General features: G+C 43.0%; 1 protein-coding gene across 1 annotated transcript in view; it reads right to left on the reverse strand.

Annotated features, from left to right (window-relative positions):
* The window catches only part of TMEM259 (transmembrane protein 259), a 52,978-nt gene that overhangs the window by 15,603 nt on the left and 10,374 nt on the right, over positions 1–27,001 (reverse strand). The window contains exons 3-7 of the mRNA XM_040322194.1: positions 20,718–20,987; positions 10,419–10,530; positions 9,625–9,735; positions 5,628–5,750; positions 5,440–5,540 (exon numbers count right to left, since the gene is read on the reverse strand). Of these exons, the coding sequence (XP_040178128.1) occupies positions 5,440–5,540; positions 5,628–5,750; positions 9,625–9,735; positions 10,419–10,530; positions 20,718–20,987 (717 nt within the window). The remainder of the gene's footprint in view (positions 1–5,439; positions 5,541–5,627; positions 5,751–9,624; positions 9,736–10,418; positions 10,531–20,717; positions 20,988–27,001) is intronic.

The following is a 27,001-nucleotide window of genomic DNA, read 5'->3' on the forward strand; positions in this document are numbered from 1 at the left end:
GTTGGACACTTACATAGAGCACAAGGAGAAAAAAACTGCACAAACTAGAAGGCTGCCGCTCTGTCAGGGCAACTTTCAGTGAGCGCTGCACCAGAGTGGTAATTTTTGAAATCCTCCACCTCACTCATTACTTTCTGGTCTCCAGCTACATTGTTCGGGGCCTGGGGGGAGGGGGCAGGCTCAGCGAGGTCATACTGTTGGGTCCCATGGCTTAATGAGAATTGTAAGGAGAGCACCTGTGTACTGCTCTGCCTGTGCGCGGCTCACCAGACTACTTTTCCTGAGCATGCACCTTTCCTCTTCGGCCGCCAATCTCATCAGGACTCTAAGTGTAGGCACAGATTGCAGGGAGATTGCTCATGCAGCCCTGGCATCACTCGCCCCCAGCTTAAATCCACTCGCCAAATGCTAGTAGGCGAGTGGAAATTTTGAGGGCTGAAGTAGCCGATACAGACCCCACAGGGCCACCAACGCGTCCGTACAGGGATCACTAGACCTGGCCACGAACTCCGACACCTTGTGGTTGAGACAAGCGGCCAGGAGATCCATGCCCTGCGAGTCTCACCTCCTGCAAAGGAGCTGAAACACCTCCAAATATGGAGACCAGTCGCTCTGGTCCAGCATCTGGCAACTCCGGTAAACCGCCTGCCAGTATACCTGATGGTAGACCGAAGCCACGGCCGTGGCGTTGTCCGGTTGAATCCAGATCAGGCGACCCTTCAACCTCCTCGACCAAGAGGAGAGGCATAGCCTGATCGCCCAAAGTACTAGGACATTGATCGGTAGACAGGAGTCCACTAGAGTCCAGTGACCCTGGACCGACTGGACCCGCCAGGCGCCCCCTCAACCTGTGAGGCTGGCGACCGTTGTAATCACCATCCACTGAACGGGAAGAACAACTTCCCGGACCGAAGAGTCAGTGATCCCAGCCACCAATTCAGAGAGACTATGAGTAGGTGGCTCACCAGATCGGATGATCCAGAGACAAAAGAGATTTGCACCACTTGGACAGTATCTCCCACTAGAAAACACGTGTGGAACTGGGCATACGGTACTGCCTCGAAGGAGGCTACCAACAGGTCCAGGACTCGCATGCAAGACAGAGAAATGACAGATTGCATGAAGCCAACACCCTCACTGTAGACTGAAGAGTATGCAATTTCTCCAGGGGAAGCAAAACCTTCGCCACGAGGAGTCCGGATCAACCCTAGGTACTCCAAACGCTGAGTCGGAATCAGGACCGACTTCAAAATGTTTAAGGCCTCGTACAGACGAGGGGACAGTCCGCTGAAAACGGTCCGCCGGACCGTTTAACGGACATGTCCCCTCGGAGATTTCTGTCCGATGGTTGTACACACCATCAGACAGAAATCAGCGCGGACAGACAGCGCGGTGACGTGTCCGCGCCGTCGCGACGCTGGAAGGTCAATGCTTCCACACATGCGTCAAAGTGATTCGACGCATGCGAGGGATGGCGGCCGCTTGGACATGTACGGTGAGTCTGTACAGACGACCGAACATGTCCGACGGACAGGATTCCAGCGGACATGTTTCTTAGCATGCTAAGAAACATATGTCCGCTCGAAAACGGTCTGGTGGACAAATCCACTGGAAACCTGTCCGGTCGGCCGTACACACGACCGAACATGTCTGCTGAAACTGGTCAGTGGACCAGTTTCAGCAGACATGTTCGGTCGTCTGTACGAGGCCTAACACCCACCCGAATTTTCCAAGGGTCTGCAATGGCTATAGACACATCCTCCACTAATTCTGAGCCAGAAGCTGCTCTCAGAAAAAGGGCGTTTAAGCAGCCCATGATGGCAAAGCCTCGCTGTCCCAGCAAAGCTAGGATAAGTGCGAGCACCCTGGTGAAAACTCTTGGTGACGACGCTAGATCAAAAGGAAGGGCCACAAACTGACAGTGGACCTCCCCAATCGCGAAGCACAGAATCTCTGACTTGCGCAAAAATGGGACATGCATGTTTGCGTCATTGATGTCCAAGGAAAGTCCCCCGGATGGAGCGAAGCTACCACCGAATGTATGGATCCTGTGCGGAACTACCAATCGTTCACAAAGGCATTTTAGGCCTTGAAGCCCAAAATCGGACGAACCCCGTTCATCTTTGGGATCGAAAACAGATTCGGATAGAATCCCTCAAACCTCTAGTCCTGCAGGACTGGTAAAAATTACCCCGCAGCTTACCAAGCCCACGGCATGGCTCCTTTCCCTTGGTGGACTGAGGGAGGAGAGTGCTCTCACCCCCAGTGACATCCTTGAAAATGACATCCAACTAGGTACCAAAAAACCTGCCACCCACCCTGAAGGGTAAATCAGCCAGGGCATTTTAAGATGCTAGGTTAGCAGAACAGCAATTCAGCCAAATCAGGCGGCGCAAAACCACCGCCGAAACAGAGGCTCTGGACATTAAGGATGCCCCCGAGTGGCATCACAGACACATAGAAGGCCCTGGACCAACTGGTCGGCCAGTCTAACAATTTAGGGAATGAGCTGGTGCTTCTCCACAGTCTGTGCAAAACCTTCACCAAGGTTGCGGCCACAACAGGTCGCAATGCATACCCCAGCATGGTAAACGGAGTGGTTCAGCGCCTCGGGCCTCCTATCAGTAAGGTCCCTGAAGGTAGGGATCCCTTCTATAGGGAGAGCAACAACCTAAGGAGAATTTTTTTTTTTTTAACTCTCCTTAAAAGAGGAAAACCCCAGGCGCTGAGGAACTAAAGACTTCTGCGGCATTTCCCATTCTTTATAAATGAACTAGTCAAAGAAAAAAAAAATAAGGAAAAGCTTTCACAGAGCGGTCTGATTTGCACAAAAAAGACCGAGCCCTCAGAGGAAACCTCTGCGGCACAGACAGCACACTGACACGTGCTCTACACACGTCAGAGGAGTGTCTGTGGGAGGAAACCGGATTAACTGGAGAAAACACACGCAAACATAGGGAGAGCGCATGCAATCTCCAGGCAGTTTGTGTTGGAGTCCAGATTTAAACCCGTGACTCTCTTGCTGCCAGATGAGGGAGTGAACCACTACACCACCGTCCACGTCTCCAGATAAAATAGAACCGGGGGACCTGAGCCGCAGCCAGGTCCTGGTCTGATACAGAGCATTCCCCAATGGGATAGCGGGGGGAGGGGGCGCTTTGTACCCCCCTCACACCGCTCCCACCCTGGCAACAAAGGATTCCAGGACTACTGACAAAGTGTCTGTGGGAATCCCAGGTGCAGGAGCACCAGCTGCCACCCCAGGCATGTTTGGGGAAGAGACTGACTCCATTTCAAAAGCTCCAAGGGACCTATTCAGGTTAGACTGAAAACCCACCCTCATTCTGCGCTGAACGGGGGGTCCCAGGGGACTCCCCATCACAAGAGAAGCGACGCTGCCCACCCTCAGTACACAGCGTGTGTGAGAGGAGGAAAAAACTTGAAGTAAACTGTGAGGAGACCTGTGCTGCGCACCGTAGGGACCAGCACTAGAGGTCAAAGACTCAGCCAAGATGGCCGCTAAACTCTGCATATAGAGCCTGAAGTGGCCTCACAAAGTTGGCCGACCTCAATAGTAACCTGCGCCACAGCGTGGCTAAAACAAAATGGCCGCCAATGAGATTTTAAATTGTAACTGAAAATCACCCAAAAAAGGGCGACAGCGCGGCAAAATGCAGCATTTTGAACAGTGAAAGCCCAAAGAGGCTAAACAGTGTCCAAACTCCTCTTTGAAAAATACCCCAGCAGTAAAAAGAAACACAGGGCAGATGTACCGCAGTCCCCTCAGTAGGGGTGCAACGAATCAAAAAACTCACGGATCGGATCGATCCTCGGATCAGGAGTCACAGATCGGATCAACACAAAACGGAGCTCATGTGCTTAAATACAGTATTTGGAAATCTGACAGACTGTTTAATGTTAATTTTTAAAAGCCGCAGCAAACCTGCTGACCTCACATGGTTGCTAATGTGACAGAACACCTCCGATTTTCACTTTTATTTTAACATATAAACTGTCCGTCGGATTTACAAATACTGTATTTAAGCAAATAAGCTCCGTTTTGTGTTGAAATTACTGCATCCCGCAATGCACCATTGCCCCCAGCCCCCCACTCATCACGCAATGTCCACCATTGCCCCCCACTCGTCATCACTGTTCCAGTGCAACATTGCCCCCACATAGTAATAATAGCCAGTAGTTTAACATTGCCCCCACATGACAATAGCAATAATAGCCAGTAGTTTAACATTGCCCCCACATGACAATAGTAATAATAGCCAGTAGTACTAGTATAACATTGCACCCACATATTAGTAATAATAGCCATTACCATTAGTTAGCCAATAGTTTAGGCATAATAAAAGCCAGTCCAAAAAACATCCAACTCACTGTACTGCACTGCTTTGCGCGCTCTCGTAGAATAGAAGATCCACGAGCAGAGGGGTGATGACGTCAGCGCACACCGCCGCCGCCAGGTGTACCAAGATGGCCGACCTCTCCGGAGCTAGGCCAAGGAAAGGCCGCGGTGCGTTGCGCGGATCACAATCGGTGCTGATCTGTACAGGCCGACCCGTACGGATCGCTGATCGGTCACGATCCGTTGCACCCCTACCCCTCAGTAAGGTGCCCCCCCCCCCCCGACAGCAGTAATGTAATGCAGCAGAGGGAAAAGGAGCAGGGAAGGGAGGATAGGAGGACCCCCGTACCCCAGGAATACCCAGCCATACCAACCCACCGAAGCGGGAGGGACTGTACTTGCCCGTTCAAGCAAGGATTCACTGACGCATTCCTGACAGGCCTACAACCGCAATGGAGGTAGCTGTCGGCCCTGTCCACTGTGAGTGAGACAACAGCACAGCCCAGTCATGTGTGGACCTCAGAGCAAAGCTCACCGTCCACCCCAGGAGTCATGGGGTATGTCGTGGCAGACCCAGCCTCTTTTGCAAAGGTTTGCTCACGCTCGCTGGCCGGACTGAGTAGACTACAAGGATTTATATATCCAGCCTGTCTCTCAGCCGACAGTTGAAAGAACCTTCTTTCAAGAAAAAAAAAAAATCCTCAGGGCGCTGGGCCCTAAGGGAGCCATACGTCTTTCTTTGCTAGGCACAATGAAACTGAGGCTGCATACTGCAGGGAGGAGGGTTATGTCTGGTGGGACCTTCCCCTGGGCGGGGCTGTTCAACGCTGTTAAAGTAACAAGTATGTTTCTGCCTAGTCCTCTCCTAAACAGGGAACATAACCCACTTGTCAAGATTTAAGGAGCTGTGTCCATCCATGGACGATAAGAGAAAAATGAAATTTTCAGGAAGAACTTGAATGTCAAAGATATACAAGTCACTGGGGGATTTAAACTATCATTATCCCTATCGGGGAAGTAACAGTTTATTGAAACTGGGTTTCTCATAAAATATGAAGAAATAAATGAGAAAATCAACTCACAAATATAACCATGATGACAAAGGCAGCAAGATATGAAGTGCGAGCCATCCACATACTGACAAATCGATAATGTTCTCCTGACACCACATTTCTTAGGAAACCTAAAACAAAATACCGGTACATCATTTTAAAATGTCCACAAGCCAATGCACAGTGATATGAATGGCCCACATATCTGCAATACACACCTTTGTTCTCCTCGTTTTCTGCCAAGGCTTTCACACTTGACATAAGAATATCATCATACCCAAGAAATTCGTCTAGCAGAAAACGACTAAACCTGTCTCCAAAGCACAAGTCTCGTGTTGGGTCTGTGAAGAACAATTAGCATTAGTAGAGAGCAAAAGGTTAACAATGTGTTGTTTGGGAGCCTTTGTATAGCCCTAGAACCGCACGAATAAAAATTGCAAAAAAAAAAAAAAAAAATTGTTCGATTCAACCCAACTCATGATTTTCATGATTCTATGTAAACAGTACAGAGCCTTCTCTGCTCATAGCTGTAAAAAATAAAAATCTGTGGCAAATGTTTATCAACAGCCCTGAGATAAAAGAGAAAATACATCTCTTGGTTCTTTTAGATCAAAAAGGTTGCACTTTGGGGCAGTTTAACCACTTAAAGACTAAACCTTTTTTGACACTTGTTCCTTACAACTAAAGATCTTTTTTTTGCTAGAAAATTGCTTAGAACCACCAAACACACACACGCGCGCGCGCACACACACTATTAATATATATCATTTTTGGCAGGGACTGTAGAGAATAAAATGGCGATTGCTGCAATATTTTAGGTCACACTGTATTTGCGCAGCGGTCTTTAAAAAAAACAAAAAAAACACAACACACACTTCAAAAGTAAAGTTAGTAAAGTTGGGTTTAAGGTGGAAGATGATGTTATGATGAGAATCATGATCTTTATTCCAAGCAAAATAAATAAAAACATTTTAATTCTCATGTTATCCAGAATCGTGCAGCTCTCATTCATCAGTAGATCTACTGATGAAGGCCAATGAGAGGCCGACACGCGTTTAGAAGGGAGGAGTCGTATCTGTGATGTCAGGCAAAAGCACCGTGAGTCTAGATCTGCGGTGAATGAGCTGGCGAATTGATACATGCTGTTTTTATTGTCATTTCTTGTAAGTGTAACGTTTTAGGAAAGCTTTTTTAATAAATTCAAAAGCAGAACACTATGGTACTTGTGTTTTATGTTTCATGTCCTTAACCCCTGGATATATAAGTGGAATTGATTATTAAAAAGCGAATGGAGGAAGGTGGTGTTTGGACACAATTTAAACGTTGATTACCCACACAGAGGTGCAGTCTGGAGACTGTAGGAATTACTACCATTGGTAAAGTGGATTGATCTGTCTGAGTTTTATACTCATCCTTGAGGTGAGCAGGCATTTTAGCAGGTGGTGGTGTGCACTGAATATTGGATCCATTTAATAGGATTTTTTCACAGCGGTGACAGCTTTGGAAACCTACATATGAACTGTTTTTTATAATTTATTTTTTCATAAATTGTTTTATTGAATGTATAATTATTTGATTATATAAATATGCAGCGCTGCGCTATTTTCACAAAATTTATATTGCAGTAGGTGTGGTGTATCACTATAAGTGTTCAGCAGCTGTGTAGACACTCAGAGGGTTATATTTGTTGCTTTTTTTCCCTCAAATTATTATAGGAGTAATTTATTAGTATTGTGGCACTGATTGTTTTTCTCACAATTTACATTACAACTATAGCTTTTATTTTCACTTTTATTAATAATAGAACTATTTTAGAAAATTCATTACTATAAAATGAGTAGAAGCTACAATATTTAAAAAAGCATTGGATTTTTTATTTTTTTTAAACATACTTGCCTAGCTGGATGCAGCATCGGTCTGACGTTGCATCTGTCCCCTGCCGGCTCTAACACTGAGAACCGAGGAAACACCGCCGATCACTTGGTTCTCACAGCTACATGAGCTGGCGACTGTCAGTCACTGGCTCTCTGCTCTGCTCTGCCCCCCCACGCTCACTGGAGCACTGGGCTATGGAGGGGGGCACATGCAAACAGTTTTATGGTTTAACCACTTAAGCCACCGACCATTTGACTGGCCAAAGACCAGAGCACTTTACGATTCGGCACTGCGTCGCTTTAACGGACAATTGCGCGGTCGTGGCTCCCCAGACAAAATGTACGTCCTTTTTTCCCCCACAAATAGAGATTTCTTTTGTTAGTATTTGATCACCTCTGCAGTTTTTATTTTTTGCTGTATAAAAACAAAAAATAGAGCGACAATAAAAAAAAAAAAAAGCAATGTTTTGTATACTTTGTGCTATAATAAAAACCCTTAAAAAATTAAGGTTTTTTTTTTTCGGTTTAGGCCGATACGTAGTCTACATATTTTTGGTATAAAAAAAAAAAAAAAAAAAAAAAAAAAAAAAAAAGCGATAAGCGTATATAGATTGGTTTGTGCAAAAGTTATAGCGTCTACAAAATAGGGTATATTTTTGTGGCATTATTAATTTTTTACTAGTAATGGCGGCGACCTGCGATTTTTATTGTGACTTTGACTTTATGGCGGACACATCGGACACTGGACACATTTTTGGGACCGTTGTAATTTTTACAGCGATCAGTACTATAAAAATGCACCGATTACTGTGGGAATTACACTGGTGGTGAAGGTGTTAAAAACTTGGTGGCGCTGAAGGGATAAAGTGTGTCTTAGGGAGTGTTAGGGGGAGGAGCTACCAGTCACACATTATTGATCACTGCTCCCGATTACAGGGAACAGTAGATCACTGACGTGTCACTAGGCAGAACAGGGGAATGCCTCATTTACAAAAGGCATCCCCCCTGGTCTGCCTTTGCCGATCGCAACCCCGGGCCCCCCCCCCCCCCCCCCGGGGACATAGAGTTCCCTGGACCCACAGGCGCACTCACGAGGCACGCGGTAGGCACGTGCACGCTGGGTTGCAAATCTAAAAGGGACATCCATTTGCCTGCCTGTGCCATTGTGTCGATGTATATCGTCGTGCGCTGGTCGGCAAGCGGGTTAACAAATTCAGTTGAGAGAACAGGCAGTGACAGTTATCATTTATGGCCTTTAACGTAACCATTTTTGGAAACAGTTAAATGGTTTGGTTTAGTTCTGCTTTAAGACCCCCTTTCACGTTGAGTCGCCCATAGCGTAGGCGGTAAAATGCTGCTATTTTTACCGCCGACGCTATGGGCGGATTTGCCGCACATTTTGGGCGCTAGCAGGGAGCATTTAACCCCCGCTAGCGGACAAAAAAAAGGGTTAAAACTGCCTGTTGAAGCAGTGCATTTCGGGCGGTATAGCCACGCTATCCCCTTGATTACAATGGGCAGCAGCGGTGGAGGGGTGGTAGACACACTGCTCCAAAGATGTGGCTAGCAGGACTTTTTTTACCGCCCTGCTAGCGCAACGCTCCAGTGTGAAAGCCTGACATGGAGCAGCCATTTGAGGGCGGATTGCAGGCGCTATTTTTAACGCTATTGCGCCTGCAATACACCCTCGTGTGAAAGGGGTCTAAGGGATTTTGATCAGTCACACATTGACAAGGTAAGGTCACAGCCAGAATCAGATGAAGGGAAAAACCTGCCAATAAAAAAAAAAAAAAAGTAGAGAAAGGGCTACCAATTCCTTATCCATTTGGGACTTTAAAGAGGAAGTTCAACCAGGGAAAGGTAAATTAAGTTTAAAAAGTATTCCTTGTAAAAGTCTAACTGTATCACTTCTACTCCCAATAGAGTCTGTCCTTTTGGTCCTCTGCTACCCGCCTGTAAAGTTGCTATGTATTTTGAAGGACACCATGCCCCCAATTTTGTTGATCACCCCCCTTCATCCTATTCATTGCCTATGACAGCTTGGAGTACACGTACGTGCTTTCACATTGTTCTAAGCAAAGATGGTGTGTACCGACTGTTCTGGTGCCAAAGTGTCCCATTGTATAGTTGCAATCAGAGAGAGAGATCCAGCAGCGGTGTAAAAAAAGTCTTGATTGATGAAAACAAAAATCAAAAGAAAAAAGTGCTACAAATATAGCTTTGTCTTTTTTTACAGCAGAACTGAAATTAAAAAAAATACAGCCATCCTCCTAGGACACAAGTAAAAAATTGGTTTTACACCAAGACACTGTGTTTTTGCCTACTCTAACTTTTTACATACCGAGTGTCACCACCATAACAGGGATGTTGAGTCTTTGCCGTGTGCTTTGAGAGAGACGGAGAAATCCATATTCTAGTGAATATTCCACTATGTATTCTTCTTGTGGCCACACTAGAAAACAAAACATATAGGTCAAATATAGGTAAATTATCTCTGAAATTAAAATGGGGGGTGGGGGATGCCAGGGGCTACCTTGAAGTCGCACAGATATCAATGGTTAACATGGGGTATGACTTGTCATGCGACTGATGTCCAAAGTCACAGGAAAAGACGCACAAGTACGAAAGGGGCCTAAGCTGTGCTCTTGCTGCAGGGGGTTAACAACCCTACCACTGAGATTCTAGGAAAGCCAAATACCTGAGATCTTACAAGATGCTACAGCATAGTGCAGGGGAAGGATAATTACATCACTCTCGTCTAGTCGCTATAGGCTGAAGCCATGGAAAAGGTAAATATATTATCTAACCTTCCCCCCCCCCCCCCCCCCCCGACCAGTGTCTTTTTATTTTCGTGCAGCAAATTCGAAAGGGGAGGGGGATTGGATAAGTAAACCTTACTTTGTTTTACTTTAACCTGCACTGATGTGATATAACCAAGATGCATAAAAAGAAAATATCCTAAAACAATCAAAATGAGTTTTCTTTTATAATGCATTTGTGAATACGATTTCAGAATTTCCCATTTTTTGTCTTCACCACTGTGTTCTCTCATTACTTCTTCCAATAAAGTTTTTATGCAAAAAAAAGCCACCATCCATTCAATAGTCTGTAACCAGAATTTACAGGGACACTTACCTTTACTGGCAGCATCACTGAATGACAGGGCCTGGCTCTGATTGTCATTAGTCTGGGTCACACTTTCAAGTGATGGTTTTAAGAACACTTTTGGTTCAATGTCAAGTTGAAACTGAAAAAGAGAAACATTAAATATAAAAGCAATTGAAGCATAGTGATATTTTAAAGGCTGCTTCAATGTGAATAAAGACATCTTTGGACAATCCAAACATCTTTTCCTCTAAGCGTTTGCCATTTGAGGTCGCTTCCTTCCTTTTATATATCTACCACCATGCGCTGTGGTGAGAAAAAAAAAAAAAAAAGCAGCTTGCAATATTTTTTTTTTAATGCACTGCACTATAATGGTGTGAACTATGCCCATAGGATAAGATGAGATGGTTGTTGGACTGTCTATGCAGTAGGAATGCAGTTAAAACATTTATCCAACTACATCTGGTGTTGAGTGGGTCCTCAGTCTTAATAGTCAGTGTATACCTGACCAGCAAACCATTATAAAACCCTGTACAGTCTACCCAGAACATACACTACATTACCAAAAGTATTGGGACGCCTGCCTTTACACGCACATGAACTTTAATAGCATCCCAATCTTGGGGATGGCCCCTTTCTGTTCAAAAATGACTGGGCACCAGTGCACAAAGCAAGGTCCATAAAGACATGGATAAGTGAGTTTGGGGTGGAGGAACTTGACTGGCCTGCACAAAGTCCTAACCTCTACCCAATAGAACACATTTGGGATGAATTAGAGCAGCGACTGCAAGCCAGGCCTTCTCATCCAACATCAGCACCCGACTTCACAAATGCGCTTCTGGAAGAATGGTCAAACATTCCCTTAGACGCACTCCTAAACCTTGTGTTCAGCCTTTCCAGAAGAGTTGAAGCTGTTATCGCTGCAAAGGGTGGGCCAATTCAATATTGAAACCTACAGACTTAGGTGTCCGTTTAATAAAGTTTTTTCTCAGTTCAGTTCTCGGCAGTTGTCAGAGGAAAATGATCTCCTCTGCAGCTGGTTTATGAAACCGAGAGGGAGAACAGAAGTATTTTCTCTGAAAACAGCAGAGATCAGTGTAAAAGTGGGTGGGCTGCCTGTAACCTTGTGAGATATGAGATTACGGTGCAGCCAAGTTCAAAAAGTGAAACTAAAGTTTAACCACTTGCCTCGTGCGACGTGGCTCCCAAACAAAATTGACGTCCTTTTTTTCCCACAAATAGAGCTTTCTTTTGGTGGTATTTGATCGCCTGTGCGGTTTTTATTTTTTGGGCTATAAACAAAAAAAGGAGCCTAAATTTTGAAAAACACAATATTTTTTGCTTTTTGCTATAATAAATATCCCATTTAAAAAAAAAAATGTATCTCCGTTTAGGCCGATACGTATTCTTCTACATATTTCTGGTAAAAAAAAAAAAAAAAAAAAAAAAAAAAATCGCAATAACCGTATAGTGACTGGTTTGCGCAAAAGTTATATTGCCTACAAAATAGGGGACATCATTTTATTTCTTTTTTACTAGGAATGGCGGCGATCTGCGAATTTTTTTTTCGGGACTGCGACATTATAGCGGAATCAGACATTTTTGACAAATTTTTAGGACCATTCACATTTATACAGTGAACAGTGCTATAAATATGCATCGATTACTGTATACTAGACATGTGTACTGTTATTTTCGTTTTTTTTATTTTTTCGTAAATTCATAAATTCGGGAAATTCGAAAAATTCTTTTCCCCATTTCATTCGTTTTTTTTATTTTTTCGTAAATTCGGGAAATTTTCATATTTCTGAAAAAGCAAAAAACGGAAAAGACGAATGAAACGAATAAAACGAATTTTCGAATTTTTCAGGTTTTCGAATTTCAGTTTTTGAAATCGAAATTTGAAAAATTCGAAAATTCGATAATTGAAAAATTCAAAAATTCTAAAAATTTTCGTATTTCCGAAAATCCGAATTTCGTAAAAAAAAAAAAAAAAAAGAATTACGAAAATTCGTAAATAAAAAAATTTGTAAATACGAAAATTCGGAATTAACGAATTTTCGTAAAAAAACGAATTAGAAACAAAACGAATTGCACATGTCTACTGTATACATGTGACTGGCAGGGAAGGGGTTAACCACTAGGGGGCGGGGAAGGGGTTAAATGTGTAGCCTTGGAGTGTTCTAACTGTAGGGGAAGGGGGGTGACCGATTTGTGTCCCTATGTACAAGGGACACAGCATTGGTCTCCTCTCCCTGACAGGACGTGGAGTTCTGTGTTTACACACAGAGCTCCACGTCCCTGCTCAGTTACTGGGCAATCGCGGCCGCCGGGCACGCGCATTGTGTTCCCAGTGACACGACGCGAGCGCCCCCTATCGGCTTTAAATGACAGGATGTCATATGACGTCCTGTCAGAACAATAGGGTATTCCGCCCGCCGTCATTTGACGGCGTGCGGTACCCTAGTGGTTAAATGAACATCTAATTGCATGTTTTCAGACATTTAATAACATACATACACAATATATTATATATATATATATATATATATATATATATATATATATAAAATTTCTCCTGTATACACACACACACACACACACACACACACACAGTATTTATATTATACACAAACACATAAATATATATTCGTGTGTAGGGTTGTCCCGATACCACTTTTTTAGGACCGAGTACAAGTACCGATACTTTTGTTTTTGTCCCCAAATGCCGCCTTGTCCCTAAAGTGAAAGCCAAGCCCCCCCCGCCGCTGCCGACATCTAGTTGTTTAGCACTCAGGGAACATAACGGCTTTCATTTGAATAGCTGTGTGTTCCCCGCCGCGCCTCGTCATGTATAGACTCCCCCTCCTTGCTCGGGCACTTTGATAGACAGATCACCCATCCAATCCTGGGACAGGTGATATGTCTATCAAAGTGCCCGGACAAGGGGGAGGGGCTATACATGACGAGGCGTGGCGGGGGAACACACAGCTATTCAAATGAAAGCCGTTATGTTCCCCGAGCGCTAAACAACTAGATGTCGGCAGCGGCGGGGGGGCTTGGCTTTCACTTTGGGGACTAGGCAGCAGCAGGTCTCCTCTCCTCCATACCCGAAGACTACACTGCTCTGCCTGCTCTCCACCCGCTCTCGGTATTGGTCCCGATACTAGTATCGGGACAACCCTATTCGTGTGTGTGATGTTGTTAAATATTCATTTTTAACCCACTGGTGCTGATATTAGGAAGAAATCAGCCTTCTTCCTCTAATTGCACCAGCTTCTCTCCCAGATTCTCCACCTCTGAGCTGGTGAATCTGGAAGGGAGATATTTCCGTGGAAAGGCTGTAAGATGTTCAGATCTCACTTTAATAAACTGGCCGTTTGTGACAAAACAGTCATGTGCTGTGATGAGAAACAGAGAACATGTTCTTTGCTCCTTATCTCAGCTTATTAAACTGGCAATGCTCTGAGATAAGCGGTGATCATCATGATCTCGGTTTAATAAACGGACACTTAAAGCCCTGTACACACGACCAGGAATCCTGTCGGGCAAAAAAAAAGGACTGTAGTCCGACAGGATTGACGTGAAAAGCCGTGTATACACACGGCCGCACAAAATCCCACCGTTTTTTGAATGGCAAGAACGCGGTGAGGTCATCGACTATGACGAGCCGGTGTCTCGTCACATTTGATGCCGTCACTGCCATCTTGCTACACCCCACACTAACCTTGTATGCTACCACGCATGCATCAGTTTTATCGACCATGCATGGTTTTTCACCCAGACGACTGGTTTTCTCAGCAGGAAACACTCTGCCGGGAAACCCGACGAGAAAATAGAGAGCAGGGTTCTCCATTTTCCCGTCTGTTTTCCTGTCGGGAAAACTGCTAGGGAGCATCCACACGACCGGGATTCCCGGCCAAAAGCTCTCCTAGCAGTTTTCTTGCCGGGAAAACCGGTTGTGTGTACGAGGCTTAAGAGTGGGATGCCATTAAAATTCATGTGCATATAAAAAGGCAGGTGCCCCAATACTTTTGGTAATAGAGTGTATGCTTTTGGGATACAAGGAATGTCAAGCTGTGTTTCAGCAGCACCATATTTGTGCACCTTCAAGGACATCACTATACCAGCCTAAAACTATTGAGCTAAAATGCTCTGATAAAAAGGAATACATTTGGTCAATATGTAATTTAAGTTTATATGTTTTGGAAACATTGTTTTATATCATAATATCATACACATAATATTATATACACAAAAAGCCTTTGTCCAGCACCTAGCAGAGGATATCCACAGCACTGTAGGTTAGCCAATGACAGCATAGCAGATGCTACAAGGCTCCAGTGGTCTCTACAAATTGGGTTGCAAACTTCACTCTTTTATAAGGAATAAGTCACTACTGTGATGACCCATTGAGAAAAGAGATGAGAGCAAAGCTTTTGGTATACTTCTTCTCTATTTTTCCTAGTATAGGTATACTTTTACCCAGGGCTGTGGAGTCGGAGGAAATTTTGGGTACCAGGAGTGGGAGTCGGAGTTGGCAAACAATGCACCGACTCCTACTAAATTTAGATTGTCAGAACATTTAGGAGTCAAAACATTTATCTACCGACTCCACAGCCCTGCGGAAGTTTTACCATCTCTAGGTTTTTGATGTAAAATGCAAAGCACGTGTTACAGTAGAGGTGGGAATCAAAAGGAAGTAATTATTACTTTTCCACAGTTCTACATGCAGTTAAAAAAAAAAAAAAAAAAAAAAAATGTAATCTGATTTTTTTTAATCAAATTTATTTTATTTTAATAAAATGCTTGGAGAAAAAATAAAATAAAAATCTAGAGACAGTTTTCTATTTAATAAACATTAAAGCGGAGTTCCACCCTCTTTAAGTCACCTGAAACACATTTGGCACATTTTTTTTTTAAACTGACTGTTTTTAATGATTAAAATTCGCCCCTGCCGCAGCGGGAGGCTGAGATACTCCCGCCGCTATACTGCCTGGGAGATCAATCCCAGGATTCAGTACTGGTCCGTCGCATCGCAGGGCTTTACCGCACATGCGCGAGTGCAAGCCGCACTTGAAAACACTCTCTTGAGCAGGCAGAGGGGGCGGAGGCGCATCCGTGCCCCGTGATCTGTGCATCCGTGCACCGGTGATCTGTGCCCGTCAAGCGCATTGGCTGTGCCCGTCAAACGCATACTCACTGTGCCCGTCAAATGCATCCATGTGCTGGTGGCGATGCGATTTAGCGGGGATCGATGAGATGTGCTGGGGTTGATGCGATTTGGGCAATGCAATGGGGGCAATGCCATTTACCCAGGAACTCAGCACAGCAGAGGGATGGTGGGAGCCCCCCATAATGAGCACAGCACATGAGGGGTTCCCACCATCCCTAATGAGCACAGCAGAAGTACAGCCCCAGGAGCACAGCACAGGGATGGTGGGAACCCCTCATAATGAGCACAGCAGGTGTACAAACCCAGGAACTCAGCACAGCACAGGGATGGTAGGAGCCCCCCATAATGAGCACAGCACAGGGATGGTGGGAACCCCTCATAATGAGCACAGCAGAAGTACAGCCCCAGGAACTCCACACAGAACAGGGATGGTGGGAACACTTCATGAGGGGTTCCCACCATCCCTGTGCTGTGCTGACTTCCTGGGTTTGTACACCCGCTGTGCTCATTATGAGGGGTTCCCACCATCCCTGTGCTGTGCCCATTATGAGGGGTTCCCACCATCCCTGTGCTGTGCCCATTATGAGGGGTTCCCACCATCCCTGTGCTGTGCCGAGTTCCTGGATTTGTACTCCTGCTGTGCTCATTATGAGGGGTTTCTACCATCCCTAAAGCCCCAGGAAGTCAGCACAGCACAGGGATGGCGAGAACCCCTCATAATGAGCACAGCAGGGGTACAGCCACAGGAAGTCCGCACAGCACAGGGATGGTGGGAACCCCTCAAAATGAGCACAGCAGATACTATTAGTCCTCTTTAAGCGTCCAGATTTTTAAATTCATCATAACGAATGTTGGTAATTGTTATGAAAAGTGAACAAATCTAATGAAAATTCGTATTTCATACGAAACCGAAGTGAGTTTCGGGCACAAAATACGAAATAACGGCTAATGCGAAACGGAACTAAACAAAATGAATTTTTTGACAGTGCACATGTCTAGTATATGTATACACACTACATATATAACAAGATATCATAATATATATATATATATATATATATATATATATATATATATATATATATATATACATATACATATACATATACACACACACACACACACACACACACACACACACACACACACACACACACACACACACACACACACACACACATATATAATAATCTTTATGTAGATATATCTGCACAGGAACAAATTATTTAGTATATTTACTAGGGCTGGGGAAATTAAAGATTAATTCCTCGATTAATCTTTAATTTTTTTGATCGATCAAAATTATTTTGATTGATCAAAGTTCTTGACGTCACCGGACAGCCTGGACAGTGAGACTTACCCTGCTGGATGCGAGCAAACTGCAACCATTGGATTGAGGTACCTTTGCATCTGTGGAGCAGGAGGATGCACCAGGTTCCATCAGGGGAAGGGGGCAAAAATAACCATCGTTTTCCTGTCCTAAGCAGTTTTGTGCAGACAATTCTTTGTGTATCGGCAACATATGTTCCGTGTGAAAGACTGTTCAGTTCTTCAGAATATTGTCAATAAAATGCGATCATGTCTTGCTAAAGTGATGCCTACTATAAAGTGACTGACAGTCAATATACTAGATAAGTTTTATAATTAAAGTTAAACTAACTTTCTAAATTTTTCTTAAAGTTTAATAAGAAAAAATTACTTGCGTCAGTGATACAGTTTGAATTTAAAACATATTTGTGTGAACTGTAAAGTTAAGTCATGGATTGTGGAAACTAACTAGTGTCGGGTGATTGTATATAGTGTGTAACACATTTACCACTGACTAATGCAGAGTTGCAATGCAAGCAGATCAGCTAAAAGTAGTTGGATCTGTATGTGCGTTATAATTAATTCGAAATTAGTCGATTAATCGATTAAAAAAAAAAACGATTAATCGAACACGAAAATTTTAATCAGTAACAGCCCTAATATTTACTGGTTCCTGGAAGGAGGAGGGGAGGTTTGCATAGATAAGGGGTGGAAACTTCCTCTGACACTCCCGTTGCTATGGAAACCTGATCTGAAACCTATTCCATTGCTTGTGCAGCACTAAGCATGTGCAAGATCTGCAAGGCTGAAATCCAGGAAGTCATACTGTCTGGCTTCATGATGCCCACACTTAAGATGGCCCCAGTCAATTTCTATTTTATAAAGTATCTAAATGCTGTAACAACCTAACAAAACGGACCTTAGTTTACAGACTAACTTTACTAGAATACATTAAGCTTGTGTATTACAGGGGTATTTATATTTAAAAAGTGAAATTGTGGCCGGAACTCCACTTTAACCACTTAAGGACCGAGCCTCTGAGATTTGTTTACAAGTTAAAAACAATATTTTTTGCTAGAAAATTACTTAGAACCCCCAAACATTATATATGTTTTTTCTAACACCCTAGAGAATAAAATGGCGGCTGTTGCAATACTTAATGTCACACCGTATTTGCACAGTGGTCTTATAAGCACACTTTTTGGGGGGGAAAAATACACTTTTTTAATTAAAAAAATAAGACAGTAAAGTTAGCCCAATTTTTTTTATATTGTGAAAGATAATGTTATGTAGAGAAAAATGATACTCAATATGTCACGCTTCAAAATTGTGCCCACTCGTGCAATGGCGACAAACTTTTACCCCTGGTTGGTTGTGGTTTGAACATCATTTTCATATGCAGGCACTGCCCACAAAAAAAAAAAGTTTTAATTGTGTCACTTTTATTCCTATTACAAGGAATGTAAACATCCCTTGTGTGACAGGGGTCACGTTGGGTGGGGGGTTTGTGGAACTCTGCTTACCCTGCGGAGCTGTGGAAAATCCGCATCCAGCTTCCCCAACCCCCTCTTGTGTAAATCACCCTGTGTCTCTAATATGGGTGGATGAGATCCCCACTATGATCTGTGCGTGTGTGTGTGTGTGTGTGTGTGTGTGTGTGACACACACACACACACACACACATCTCCCAAACCATCACAGCAAAGAGTACACAACAGCATGAGACAACATATTTATTTATTTTTTGTGCGTTCTCTCATGCTGTTGTGCACTCTTTGCTGTGATGGTATGGGGTGTGACTGCCTGCCTCAGCTATTATGGGATGTGTGTTTACTGATGAGAAGTTTAAACACACCTGACCTGTGTGTCTCTTGTGATTGGAAATTTTAACCCGCCCTGTTTTCCAAGGGTGGGGGGTGAAGCGAGATATCTGTGTAACATGTGTGAAAATAAAATTCTGCTGGTTTTTACCCTACATGGAGGTGTTGTCTGGTGACTGGGGGGGGGGATGGAGAGTCTTGGATGGTGCTGGTTCTGGACAGAGGAAGCATTGATGGCGGCCAAGTTGTTTGAGAACAGAGGATTCGTTATACCTTGTAATAGAAAAAAAAGCATGACAGGTCCTCCTAAAGATGAGATCTGAGTCGGAGAACAGATCTGCCGGTGTGTTGTCACATTCTGCTCCCTATCACAGAATGCTGCGGAAGCGACGTCTTTTTCGCCGCCATTTTGCTACACCCCACACTCCTGGACAGTAAAGATAGAGTGAGAAGGGGGCACGCAGACATCTTGTTACACCCACCGGAGTTTTAGATTTTAGACTTTTCAACACAAAACGGAGCTTGTGTGCTTAAAGACAGTATTTGGAAATCCGACGGACTGTTTAAATGTTAAATGTTGAAAGCAGCAGCAAACCTGATGACCTTACATGTTTGCTCATGTGACAAAACACCTCCGAATTTTCACATTTAACATCTAAACAGTCCGTCGGATTTAAAAAACACTGTATTTAAGCATATAAGCTCCGTTTTGTGTTGAAAATAAGTGTGAAATCTAAAACTCAGATGGGTGTAACAAGATGTCCGCTTGCCCCCTTCACACTCTATCATTACTGTGCAGGAGTGTGGGGTGTAGCAAGATGGCGGCGACGGAACGTGACTTCCGCAGCATTCTGTGATGGGGAGGAGAATGTGACTACACACCGGCCCTGGATGTTTACCATAGAGATTTCTGGTCTGCTGGAGTCTCTGATCGTTCGGAGGCCAGGCGCAATGTTAGGACGTCACGGCCGGCTTCTACATTCAAACAAAATGTCACCCCCTCGGCTGGGAAGCCGAGATTGTTTTTTATTTTTTTTAGATTTAAGGCTTCCAAGCCTAGGAGGTGAGATGTGGGGTCTTATTACCCACATATCTCACTGTAAAGCCATATTCCTATTACAAGGGATGTTTACATTCCTTGTAATAAAAATAAAAAAAAGGATTAAAAAAAATGTTGATCAAAGTGTCAAAACTAAAAAATTCTAAGTAAAATTAACAAATCAATTTATTTTATTTATTTATTTTTTTGTCCATGTGTGCACGTGCGCAGAAGCGAACGCATACGCAAGTCTCGCCCAGATATAAAAACGGTGTTCAAACCACACATGTGAAGGTATTGCTGCGAATGTTAGACCAAGAGCAATAATTCAAGCCCTAGACCTCCTCTAACTCAAAACATGTAACCAGTAAAAAAAAAAAATTAAAGTGTCACCTATGGGGATTTTTAGGTACCAAAGTGTGGCGCCATTCCACGAGCGTGTGCAAATTGGAGCGCGACATGTTGGGTATTTACTCGGTGTAACAATATCTTCCACATTATGCAAAAAAAAATTAGGCCAACTACCTTTTTTGGTTTGTTTTTTTAAGCATGAAACTTTTTTTTCCCTCAAAAAAAATGCGTTTGAAAAATTGCTATGCAAATATACCGTGCAAGATAAAAAGTTACAAGACAGCCATTGTATTCTGTGGGATCTCTGCAAAAAAAAAAAACAAAAAAAAACATATATAATGTTTGGGGATTCTATGTAATTTTCTAGCAATAATAAAAATAAAAAATAAATAAAAATTTTCATGTAGGAGAGAAAATGTCAGAATTGGCCTGGGTGTCAAGTGGTTAAAAACCCAAAACTCCTGGTGCAACTATATGTTCAGTAGAAGTTGTAGCGGTGTGTAACATCTAACTGCCACAATATTCATTACTGTCCAACTAGGATAGGCTACAGCCAATAAGTACACGATACATACTAGGCAGTCAAAAGTTTAACCATTAAAACCATGAATGTAAAAGATAAAATAGAAATTTACCTTTATAGAGCTATTCTGATACATGTCCATACTCATCTCCTCCTCATCTTCTTCCAAATCTTCCTCTGCAAGTGATTCCTTCACTAATCCAGGGAAGGTGTCACCGTCATAAAACTGTAGAAATATAGGTGCACGGCTTGAATTTAACTGGATCTCCACCCGCAGAATCCCATCTCTAGGCCACTTATCTCGAACATGCTCCAGGCAGTTAATCGGAGACCGGGAAAATGCAATGTGAATGTAAGCAAGGATGAAGAGTACCAAGAGAGCCTGGGTGAAAAGGTATGACTTACATTAGACATATATACAGAACATCATTCATTAGTAAAACATACAGTATAATACAGTAACGAAACGTCCCACACTCCGCTTGAGTGCTTTCATCGTATACCACGTCCTCCCAGTCTGAATATAGATATCAGACAACCGCTGACAACTACAAACAAGACGATACTCGTTTGATTGCTGAACATGAACTGTTTATTAGAACCAGAATACAAGTCTTATATACAGTTAAAGAGGAGGTTCCTACCTCCTGCTCATATTACTGTAACAATACACAGAAACAAATTAACATGAGCTAATTAACTAATCCCTAACTCGGATTCCTAAGTCATATTCTTTGCAATGGCTCCCGCTGCTCTAAGTCTATCCTGTGGGAGCGGAAGACAGCTGCTGCAGATGGCAAGTAAAAAGGGAGGTGGAGGGGGCGATACTGATGCCTAAAAAAGGTTTACCTTAAAAAGGTGAAAGTAAACCCTCACATATACCCAGTGAAGTGAACAGCCTCAGATGACACACAGAAGAAACAAATCTTCCTACATAAGTTTTACATATATGTCTGCTGTCTTCAGCTTTATATTACGGTTTAGAAAGTGCACATCCTATTCGAATTTTCTGTTCCCGATTCACCAGTGGTGTGGATTCTTTGCTTACACTGGGAGACAGCTTGTTTGAGGAAAGGCCCCCTCCACATAGGCAGATACTAGTGGTGCATCAAAATTTTGTCTGCCATTCGGCCGAATGACAAAAACAGCCAATACCGAAAGGGGGCGTAGTCCACCCTATGTGCCGCCCATTGCGGGAGTGTCCCTCTGGCGCGCCCAGTCCTCCACTCCCTCCTCTTGTTCCCCTCCCCCCACGATCTCCGTGTGTCTCGGAGCTGAATTGTCCGGCCCGTAGTAACAATGTCCCACCTCCTGTGATAGATGGCACACTGATCCAATGGCGGGACATTGAATCAGTGTGACGTGTCACAGGAGGCGGGATTTTGTTACTACGGACCCAGGCAATTCAAATCTGCTCTGTGACACATGGAGATATGCAGCCTGCCTGTGCCCAGATCAGCGTAAGCTGGGCACTGATAGGCTGCTGGGCATTGGTGAGGCACAGGAAAGCTACAAATGATGGGCACTGGTGAGGCTGCTGGGCACAAGCAGGCTGCATATGCTCGGTATTGGTAGGCTGCTGGGCACAGGCAGGCTGCATTGATCTCCTGTAGCATGACTGCAGTCTCCGAACCATCTCCTGCATCATATCTGCTAGAGGTGCACCACATGGAAATTTTGCCAATACTATTAGCAATGTGTTATATAAAAATGTATATATTTTATTTAAAATACATAAATACATTTTACTTAACCACTTAAGGACCTTGCCTGTTTTTCAGACTTTGTGTTTACAAGATTTTTTTTCTAGAAAATTACTTAGAACCCCCAAACATTATATATATTTTTTTCCAACACCCTAGAGAATAAAATGGCGGTCATTGCAATACTTTTTGCCACACCGTATTTGCGCAGCGGTCTTACAAGCGCACTTTTTTTGTAAAAAAATCACTTTTTTGAATAAAAAAAAATAAAACAATAAAGTTAGCCCAATTTTTTTTTTATATTGTGAAAGATAATGTTATGCCGAGTAAAATGATACCCAACATGTCACGCTTCAAAATTGCGCCCGCTCATGTAATGGCGTCAAACTTTTAACCTTAAAAATCTCTATAGGCGACGTTTAAAAAATCCTATAGGTTGCATCTTTTGAGTTAGAGGAGGTCTAGGGCTAGAATTATTGCTCTCGCTCCAACGATCGTGGCAATACCTCATTTGTGCGGTTTGAACACAGTTTTCATATGCGGGCGCTACTCACGTATGTGTTCGCTTCTGCGCGCGAGCTCGTCGGGACGGGGCGATTTAAAAAAAAAAAAAAAAAATTTTTTGGTTTTCTTATTTATTTTAATTCAATAAATTTTTACACTGTTTAAATGTAAACATACCTTGTAATAGAAAAAAGCATGACAGGTCCTTAAATATGAGATCTGGGGTCAAAAAGACCTCAGATCTCATATTTAGACTTAAATGCAATAACACAAAAAGTGTCATTTGAAAAAAATGACAAAAGGAAAATATGTCTTTAGGAAGCATGGGCGGAAGTGATGTTTTGATGTCACTTCCTCCCTGCTAGGCTATGGAGACGGGTGGAGGCCATCTTGCCCTCACTCGTATCCAGACACAGCAGAGATCACCTCCTCCGCTGCCGACGGCTCCGGTAGGCGGCGAGAGGGGGGCCCCTCTCCCGCCACCGATAACGGTGATCTTGCGGCGAATCCGCCGGTGACCACAGTTATCGTTAACAGGACCGCTCACAGGAAAGATGGATATCTCGGTTGTGGCAGCAGCTTCTGCCGTTCCCGAGGTATCCATCTTTAAAGTGCCGACGTAAATATATACGTGAGCGGGTCCTTAAGTGGTTAAAATATATAAAAATATTTTTTCAAAACAGGTCATTTTCGGTATCGGTTTTCGGCCTAGTGTATTTTTAATTTTCAGCGCCAAAATTTCTAGTCAGTGAACCCCTAGCCTAGCAGATACTTTCAGAGCTGTGCTATGAATAAACCATCTCTCTGTTAATTTATAGCACCAACTCTAACAACAAAATTCAGGCTGGTTTTATCACAGTTGACAGAGAACTTGTCAGAAGTTATAATGCTGATAACAGAAGAACGGAGCAGGAAAAAGCAATGGGGCTTTGAAGAAAGATAATTAAACACTGCAGATATATGCAGGGAATACATGTGGATGTAAACCCGATTCATGAAATTTGACCTCAGCACATATCTGTAGTGTTTTCTTACCCGTCTCCAAAGACCCAAGTCCTGTGTGTTTCTGCTGCTTCTTCTAAAACCAAGATAGAATTTATGTTGAGGGGGGTTGCTATAGATTAGCAGAGAGCTTGACTTGTCACAGCACAGTCTCTGCCTACGAATGGGGGGGGGGGGGGGTAGTATGCGCCTTTTCTCCAAAGAAAAGGACTGAAGGAAGGAAAAAAAGGAAAAGAAAAGGAGGAACCAGAGACACCACCACCACCAGAGAAGAAGGCAGCTGCAAGCTCTCACCAAGAGAAATCTGACAAAAGAAGCATCAGATGAAGAAGCTCAGTCAACAGAAGACTAAACCTTGTGTTTTGTTTTTTTTGGCTGGGTTGGGGGGGATTTTATAAAAAAATAATATAATGCAAAAAAAGACAGATGGGGTATAGAATATGAGGCCATTTGCTTGACCTATTCACTTCCAACTGTCTTAATAGCATCATATGCGCTTATTTTTCCTTACATTTTTTTTTATCTGGCTGAAGGTGATGCCATTTTATGGGGTGGTCATTTGGTGGTTCCATCACCTGTTTTGAATAAAACCATGCACATTTTTACTATGTCTACATTACCAAGATGTTTGTCTTATGTGTTTTTCCCCCTCTTTTGCCTCTTGCTTTTACAACACTGGCTAAACAAAGCCCTCAGTTAGCTTATCAGAAAGCTTTGGTATATAGAAGCGTACATGTGGTTATTACTGCCCTTCACTAATAGAAGGCTCACCAATTTGAAAACGAAAAATTTTATCCTTCTGACTATGAATACAGTAGTCTTTTGTCACATACACGGTTAACCAAAGTCCATACTTTGTAATGGGGCTCCACATGCGATTTGACCTTTGTTGCACAGTTGGGTTTGGAAGTATGAAAGAAAGTTTGTTGTGCTCTAAAACTAATTCACGTCTCACATGGATGTGCCCCCCCCCCCCCCCTTAGGACAAGAGTGCTTTAAAATTCTGTCAAACATTTCTAACCCTCTACTTCATGGGTCTTCAAACTATGGCCCTCCAGTTGTTCAGGAACTACAATTCCCATCATGCCTAGTCATGTCTGTGAATGTCAATGTGTTACAATGCCTCATGAGATGTGTAGTTCTACAACAGCTGGAGGGCCGTAGTTTGAGGATCCCTGCTCTACTTCATTCAGCCGTGTCAGTTTCTTTATCCCTTTTTTCCCCCCACTTGGAGCATAGCCTAATCCCAAAAGCAACATCTTTATATATTTCAGCTTAGCAGTCCTTACAAGTGGTTGCTGTGTTGGCCATCTTAATCCAGGACTATTTTGAATGGTAATTCGCTAATAAAACATTTAAGTAATGGTTATCACAGGCTGGACTTCAAAGAGGTCTGCCTTTTTGTTCATTTCTATAACACACTGAATTGATGGGACTAGCAGTTTACACACAAAAAAAAAAAAAAAAAAAAAAAGGTATAGCTGTGCTGTCGGCAAGAAGTAAAAAGAGACCCTGCATTTCTGGCAAGGTCAATAGTCATTTTCTGTACATGTGCAAAACGTGTTTTGCTTAAAGTGGATGTAAACCCGATTCATTAAATTTGAGCTGGGCACATATGTCTGCAGTATGTTGTTATCTCTTTTCAATGAGCAAAGTCTTATAGCTCTCTTCTGAACGGTTCCTCTGTTATCTCCTGGCATATTTTTTTACTTTTCAGACAAAAGCAGTCTGAATCTTTTGTCAAAAGAGGTTGCAAAAATGGATTAGCAGAGAGCAGCTCATATTACAAAACAGCTCTGAGAGTCTCTGCCTATGATGAGAGGGGGTGTGTGACTTTCCTCCAATCAGCAATTTTAGCTTTATGCCCAGACATCACATTCTGTGTTAACCAGGAAGAGAAAATCTAACAAAATCTGAACTTTCTAATCAGTATATAAATGTGAAGACAGCAGCTATACATGTAAAACCTATGTAGGGAGGTTTGGTTTATCTCTGTGTATCATCTGAGGCTGTTCACTTCACTGGGTGTATGGAGGGTTTACATCCACTTTAAATAAAACTGATGCAGCCACCACGTCCAAGAATTAACAGGCTGAAATACATTTTTGGAGGGCATAAAGTATGCTTTTCACAGCTCTGTGCAGTACGGTGCTGATGAATTATTATAAAAAAATAAAAAATAAAGCGGGGGTTCACCCTAAAAAAAATGTTTTTCTTTATCTACCATCCCATACAGCATACTAGCGTCAGCTATAGTATGGTTTTTTTTCGCTGTATTTACCGTTTAATCCTTTAGTTTAGTTTCAGACTCCGGCGGGGAAATAGGCGTTCCTATGAAGAGGGGAACATGATTGACATCCGGCTATGGCGCGTCACGCGTTCCTAAAATAGCCGAAATAGGACTCGGATATAGACGGCGCCTGCGCAGTCAGCTCCTAGTCTGTGTGCAGGCGCCGTATAGCACCGTGAAGAGCCAAGTCCTACTCCGGCTATTTTCGGAACATGTGACGCGCCAGAGCCGGACGTCAATCATGTTCCTCTCTTCATAGGAACGCCTATTCCCCGCGGGAGTCTAAAACGAAACTAAAGGATTAAACGGTAAATACAGCGGGTGAAAAAAAAAAAAAAAAAAAACATACTATAGCTGACGCAATCTCTGCTTTAAGGTCTTTATTTGGGCTTATATTGACCCTTCCTGCACACTTGTTTCTCTAGTCACATGCTTTAGCAATGATGTGAAGGTATTGACTGAAGATTTGTATATAAAAAGGCTGAAAACTGTTAGAATAACAACTGATGTAAGAAAACTTGACATTTTGTACTAAGCCATTTGATAAAATTTAAAGTTAATAGTAAAAAAATAAAAATAAAAAATAAAAACACACCACACAAGCTTATTTGTGTGGTGTGTTTTTTTTTTTTTTTTTTTTACCATTAACTTTAAATTTTATCAAATGGCTTAGTACAAAATGTCAAGTTTTCTTACATCAGTTGTTATTCTAACAGTTTTCAGCCTTTTTATATACAAATCTTCAGTCAATACCTTCACATCATTGCTAAAGCATGTGACTAGAGAAACAAGTGTGCAGGAAGGGTCAATATAAGCCCAAAAAAAAAAAAAACATTTAAAACTAAGTTGCACATCTAGTCAACCAGTTTTAACATGTTTAACATGTTTCAAGGAGAT

This window comes from Rana temporaria, chromosome 1, assembly GCF_905171775.1.
Source record: "Rana temporaria chromosome 1, aRanTem1.1, whole genome shotgun sequence".
In the NCBI taxonomy this organism is placed as follows: domain Eukaryota; kingdom Metazoa; phylum Chordata; class Amphibia; order Anura; family Ranidae; genus Rana; species Rana temporaria.